Source organism: Gossypium arboreum, chromosome 3 (genome assembly GCF_025698485.1).
Source record: "Gossypium arboreum isolate Shixiya-1 chromosome 3, ASM2569848v2, whole genome shotgun sequence".
Taxonomy (NCBI): domain Eukaryota; kingdom Viridiplantae; phylum Streptophyta; class Magnoliopsida; order Malvales; family Malvaceae; genus Gossypium; species Gossypium arboreum.
This window is the reverse complement of record NC_069072.1, coordinates 45,450,161-45,456,851: the sequence shown is the minus strand read 5'-3', so window position 1 is coordinate 45,456,851 and position 6,691 is coordinate 45,450,161. Positions and strand designations below refer to the sequence as shown.

Sequence of the window (6,691 nt, the reverse complement as noted above, 5' to 3'; positions counted from 1 at the left end):
GGTAGGCACGACTAGTCGTGCCTAACATGACACAACACCCATACATTTCCTTTTCTTTCTTTGCATTTTACAAAAATTGGTCTTATATCACTTTTGGTCTCTCTACTAGGCCTAAAATTAAAATTCAATCTTTATACTTGAATTTCTACAATAATATTTGGTCCTATTTTTTATAATTTTTTCCAAATAATTAATATTGTTAATTACTCTGTTAAAGTTTTTAACGTGTTTTTTAAACAAAATATTAGTTTAACAAAACAATGATATGTTAAGTTGTAATAAGTTTTAAATAATAAAATTTCTAACAAAAATGTATTCTAACTTAACATATCATTGTTTTGTTAAACTAATATTTTGTTTAAAAAATACGTCAAAAATTTTATCGAGTAATTAACAAAATTTTAATACAATTTTGTTAGAAATTTTATTGTTTAAAACTTATTCCAACTTAACATATCATTGTTTTGTTAAACTAATCAAAATTTTATAGAGTAATTAACAAAAATTTTAATACAATTTTGTTAGAAATTTTATTATTTAAAACTTATTCTAACTTAATATATCATTGTTTTGTTAAACTAATTTTTGTTTAAAAAACACGTCAAAAATTTTATCGAGTAATTAACAATATTAATTATTTGGAAAAAATTATAAAAATAGAACCAAATATTATTGTAGAAATTCAAGTATAAAGATTGAATTTTAATTTTAGGCTTAGTAGAGAGACCAAAAGTGATATAAGATCAATTTTTTGTAAAATGCAAAGAAAGAAAAGGGAAATGTGCAGGGTGTTGTGCCTACCTGTCAGGCACGACTAGTCGTGCCTATCTGACAGGCTCGACTCGTTTCGGGTATTTTTTATCCGTATAAAACCCATATTTTTATCTATTTATAAATATTAAAAATAATATAATAATAATTTTTTAAAACAAAAAAAGAAATTTAATAATAAAATAATAGGTTGTGCCTATTAACTAGGTACGATCCCAAAAAGTATACTATTTTCGTAATTAATCTGACTAACAACTCATTTTGGTGTATAATTTTTTTTATAATATTAGGTTAAAAAACCCGTAAATGCATTTGAGGCAAAGCGTCCTTTACACGCAGACCTAAAAGATATTTTCCAATCCCACAATGGACTACACTCTCTCCCCACTTCAACATACTTGACTTTACCCAAATTTCCCACATTTCCTAAAATAAAATAAATAAATAAAACGAAGTTAACCCTGCATTTTCATACATTTTCACAGTTATAAAATCCATTTCCCTTTTGTCTCAATCGCTGCTTTTCTAGTGTTTCTCTATTGTTTTTTTTTAAAGCGGTGATGTCGGACGAGGAGCACCACTTCGAGTCTAAAGCTGATGCTGGAGCTTCTAAAACTTATCCCCAGCAAGCTGGTACCATCCGTAAGAACGGTTAGATTGTTATTAAAGGCCGTCCTTGCAAGGTTAGCCTAAATCATTTTATTTTGTTGGTAAAATTTTAACTCATTTTTTTTTATGATAATTCTTAAATCTGGCAATTGGCTGAAAAGGAAATTATTAAATAATTTAATTTTTGATCTCTAAATACGGTTTGGGTAGAGTCATACTATTTGATTTTGTATTTGGTGCATATGATGTTGTACAGGTAGTGGAAGTTTCAACATCCAAGACTGGGAAGCACGGGCACGCAAAATGTCACTTTGTTGGAATTGATATCTTCACCGGCAAAAAGCTGGAAGATATCCTTCCCTCCTCTCACAACTGTGATGTATGCCTTCCTCTCTCCCTAGTGGTGGTGTTTTAGAGGCTAATCATGATTTGTTTATTTTCAGGTTCCTCATGTCAACCGTACTGATTACCAGCTGATTGATATCTCTGAGGATGGATTTGTAAGATGTGGTTTTTATTTATGTATTTATTCATATGGTGTTGTTGGAGCATATGAATTGCTTAATGATGCTTGAGTTTAGGTGAGTCTGCTGACTGAGAATGGGAACACGAAGGATGATCTCAGGCTTCCAACTGATGATAATCTGCTGACGCAGGTGTGTTTGATGTCTGAATTCTTTGATGTTTTGTGTTGGTTTGAGTTAATATTATATGAGTGAATGCAGATAAAGGATGGATTTGCGGAGGGGAAAGATCTGGTTGTGTCTGTTATGTCGGCTATGGGGGAGGAGCAGATCTGTGGTCTCAAGGACATTGGCCCAAAGTAACTGCGCTGGGAAATGGTTGATATAAGTAGTAGTAGTAGTAGTGGTAGTAGTAGTAGGTGTTTTATGTTTCAGGAGAGCATATTTGTTATGTCCTCCAGCTCTAAGATTATGACTCTTTGACATATAATTAAGTATTCAATTCTGCTCTTCTATTTTTGATCCATTGTTTAATGTTGATTGAATTACACGTTATGGGTTTGAGAAAAGTCTACTCTCTTTATGTATTCGGGAATCTAAAAAAATAAAGCATGTAAAGAGGGGTTTTTGATAAGCATGTATGGGGAGGATTTTATCATATCTGGGGAGGTAAAATTAGGTATAGTCCTATGAGGTTTTGAAGGAACATGATTTTGACAAAAGACATTAGCTTCTTACCTACAATAATTTAAACAAGACTTGTAATTTATTTTCTATTAATAATATATTAGTATAGTTTTTCTTCCATATATTATCCGACAAGTGTCTCATGAATAAAATATTTTTAAGAAAAATAAGCAACAAATTATTTAATGTTCAAACACGCTAGTATTTTGTGGATTTGTGTTCCCCATGAGATGTGGGGAAAACAAGCAACTGAAAAATATCAAGCTTTTTCAGTCCTAATCAGAAAAAGGACATTGCACTATCAACAGCAGAAGCCAAAAACACGTCAATAGGGGGGCCAACAAAATATCCAAGAGCCAGGCCAATCAAGGAAACCGAATGCGTGGCAAATTGAAGTCCTTAAATTACCCATGAAAACGTTTTGCCGACACTGAACAAGTTAAAAGGGAGGGTGGCCCATAATCCATATCATGCAATCCAATTAACTCACAAGCATCCATATTATATATATCCACTAGGAAGAAAGGACGTACCTATAGTAAAGCTTGCCTTAGAAAGAGCTCTTCAACAATGGCTTCAGAGAGAGACACTAAAAAAGGCACCTCCGAACTCCTGTCTAGCGCTAAGCTGGTGGCGGACGCAGCAAAATCCACATTCAACAAAGAAAGCGACAAGGTTGACAAGGGTAAGGTTGCTGGTGCAGGTGCTGATCTTTTGGGTGCCGCCCAACACTATGGGAAGCTGGATAAGGACAAGGGTGTTGGCCAATATGTCGAAAAGGCTGAGACTTACTTGCATCAATACCAGACCAGTCACTCAGCTCCCACCACCAACCCCGACTCCCATGGAGCAGGTGCCGCCGCCAAAGATTCTGAAACTGCTGCAGCTGGTGGTGGTGGTGTTGGGGATTACATGAAGATGGCTCAAGGTTTCTTAGGCAAATAAAATTATAATTTAAACTTATTAGTATTTATTTACTTAAGCCTTGCTGTCAATATGTATCTTTCTGTGTATGTTGCATGGTCAATGAGTTGACTCCTATGCATTTATATGTGTAATATGCTGTAATAAATTACCTATTATTCTGCTAAATATATTGCAGTAATAATTAAGCAAAAATTTCCCAGTTTTCCTTTTCCTCTCAGTTCCAGGATTTCTGTTGACAATGGTGACTGGAAGTTAGTTTAAGTCAAATTTTTAAGGTGGAAAAGTTTAATATTTTTAAAATTGTAAAAATGTAATTTTATGATTTTAAAAAATTTTAAATCTGAAAGGTTACCATATAAATTTATTAATATTAATTTAAGATTTTATAAGAACAAATAAAATTTTCATTTTAATGGAAGGGATAACGCTCCTGACTTGGCTTCTTTGGGCAGGTGGTTGGCAGTAAATTATAACGCTTATCGTTAACTGTAACCACAATTAAAGAGTAGGTGGAATTGAGTGCTATTTATTTTATCAGGAGAGATTATAAATAAATAAATAAAAAGAAAGCAAAAAATAAACATTGATAGCTAAAATGTATTTCTAAAGCTTAATGCTTGATTTACCTCTTTTTTGCATTTTTGGTTTTAAAGTGGTTGAATCCTTTGACCTTTGACCTGACAAATTATAATTAATAAAATTTATAGATTTAAGACTCAAACCACAATTTCATATTTTTCTCCAGTATCTAAATTCTTTTAGTTACTTATTTTAACCCCAAATGTTAAGTTTATTAGAAAAACATTTGTCAGCCAATAACAAACTCACATGTGATCTAAACTTTAAAAACCTTCTTTCCTCACCATATCTCCATATCTCTCCTACAACCAACCTTTCTCAGACTTTGCTTCCACTTTTTATTAATTTAATCTATTGGATTGGTGTAAATGAATGGGAAAAATACCATTTGTATAGATGCAGGTACAAACTTGTCCAAGGAGTAACACATTATCTACTCAGTTGCAAAATCATATTCTTAACATAAAAACTAAGAAAACTTTGTTATTTTAAATTAAAATTTAATTTTAGTGGTAAAATTCAATTAAATAAAAGTAAAGCCACAAAATTCAATATCATCTTACACATAAGTGGTAAATTTATTTCTAATTCATTAAGATAATAACAAATACCACTTGAAGTGTAGTAGTAATTTTAATTTTCACATAATTTATAATGGTAAATATGCATCTTAACCCTTTTAAATATAATATTAATGTATGCAGAATGCAATTAAAAACAAATAAATAATTTTAGTGTAAAAAATAAATCAAGATAAACTATATAAAGTATGGAATAATTGGAGATATGACGTAAAATTAACATGAAATATAATTAAAAACATAGCATTAAAATAACATTTACACAAAATGAGTATATGAACGTTTAAAACCTAGCTAAAGTAGAGTATGCTTGTTAGCATGCTTGTTTTCTCTGTATGTTGTTTTTGCAATGTGATATTAGGGTTTTTTTGTTGAGGCATGGTTTAGGTAAGGGAGGAGACTTGCGAATAGGAATCATGGGAGAAGAATTTGCACGTCTGAGCATATCAAATGATGAGGAAGTTTTGATGCAAAACCAAGGAGATGAGGATGCGGTGGAGGAAGATTTTAGGTTATGTCTGGTTGGAAGGGTTCTGACAGATAGTGTGGCTCATTTCCCATCAATGTAAAACACTTTGACAGATTTGTGGCACCCGTTGGAGGAGTTTCTATTACGGATATTGGTGAGAAAAAAAGTTTGTTCCAATTTTTTATCATGAGTTAAATCTAAAGAGAGTTCTCTAAGGGACACCGTGGTTCTTCAACAAACATCTCATTTTATTTCATCAATTAGTATAAGGGGAAGATCCGTTACAAGTCTCATTAATATTTGTAGATTTTGGGTTCAGGTGGATAATTTGCATATGGGATTCATATCAGAAGGAATGGCGCGTTAGTTTTGGAATTTTCTTGGTTAGTTTCTTGAGTACGATGTTGGATCTGTAATAAATGGAATAAAAAAGTATATGCAAATTCGAGTTCGATTGGATGTTAAGCGACCTCTAAAGAGGAAGAGAAAAATAACAATAAATTCGAATCAATTGTCATATGTAATATTCCAGTATGAGAAACTACCACTATTTTGTTTTCTCTATAGAAAGTTGGGGTATAGTGAAGGATTTTGTCTGGTTAGATTAACACTAAAATCACAGGAGGTGACTCTTGGCTGGGACATTTCATTAAGGGCGGCGCCTAGGAGGGCGTCGTTGGAGGTGAGTAGGTGGCTGAGGGATGATAGCTATGAAAGTAATCTGACAAGAGTAGAGGTGGATGATGATAAAGGGGGAAGAATTTTGAAGATATCCAAAAATGTTGGTCTTATCAGATAAGGGGCGAGAAAAGTGGACATTATCCGAATACAAAATTTGGGGAAGAGCTGCAATTTGATAAAGAGTATTTTAGACAGGCAAAAAAGTCTAGATCAATATTTGGGCCAGAAGGTGATAGGCAGATAGAATTGGGCTCGGATATGGAGGATAGTCCAATTGAGATAGTGGATAGTAAGAAAAGGCAAAGAATGCATCAAGTAAATCCAGTTGTTCTAGTAATGTTGATTCAACGAATTTGGGAGTAACTTTTGAAATATTGGTAATTATTGTTAAGCGGGTTAGGCAGGCGTAATGAAGATCCTCAATTAGAATGTCTGTGGGCTAAGGTAACCATGGACGATTAATTGTCTAAAAAACAAGTTGAAACATATTAAGCCCAATTTCTTGTTTCTTATAAAAAAAAAGATAGCGCGAGGCGAACGGAAAATGTTAAAAAGAAATGCAGTTATATGAATGGGATTGAAGTTGAAGCTGTCGGATCACGAGGAGGATTGTTATTAGGTTGGACAATGGATTGTAGTGATCAACTAAGGAGCTATTCTAAGTCACACATTGATATGAAAGTATATGAAGGTGAAGGAATGATATCGTGGAGGTTGACTGGATTTTATGGTGCATCTAACGAAAAGTGTTAGGAGGAATCGTGGGATTTGATTCGTTAGTTAAATGGTAATAATTTGTTGCCACGATTAATTATATGAGATTTTAATGAGATAATGTTCTCTTTTAAAAAAAAAGAGGGTGATTTGTTCAAAATGAGAATAATATATTGGCTTTTCAGACGGTATTAGAGGATTATTAACTT

The 6,691-nt window shown here is 32.7% G+C and overlaps 2 protein-coding genes across 2 annotated transcripts; both read left to right on the top strand.

The window, feature by feature from the left end:
• The first annotated feature begins 1,104 nt into the window (after positions 1-1,104).
• LOC108480787 (eukaryotic translation initiation factor 5A-2) lies at positions 1,105-2,413 on the top strand. The gene is given in 5 exon segments (XM_017783886.2): positions 1,105-1,454; positions 1,637-1,759; positions 1,824-1,880; positions 1,962-2,036; positions 2,106-2,413. Coding segments are annotated over 5 exon segments (480 nt in total). The 5' UTR covers positions 1,105-1,331; the 3' UTR covers positions 2,208-2,413.
• Positions 2,414-2,986: 573 nt separating this feature from the next.
• On the top strand, positions 2,987-3,650 carry LOC108482403 (nodulin-related protein 1). Its single transcript, XM_017785529.2, has one exon. The coding sequence runs from the start codon at positions 3,102-3,104 to the stop codon at positions 3,474-3,476; it is 375 nt and encodes a 124-aa protein (XP_017641018.1). The 5' UTR covers positions 2,987-3,101; the 3' UTR covers positions 3,477-3,650.
• Positions 3,651-6,691: the final 3,041 nt, after the last annotated feature.

Excerpts from the sequence above, each read along its gene's own strand:
- LOC108482403 (XM_017785529.2), top strand. The coding sequence starts at position 3,102 with ATGGCTTCAGAGAGAGACACTAAAAAAGGCACCTCCGAACTCCTGTCT.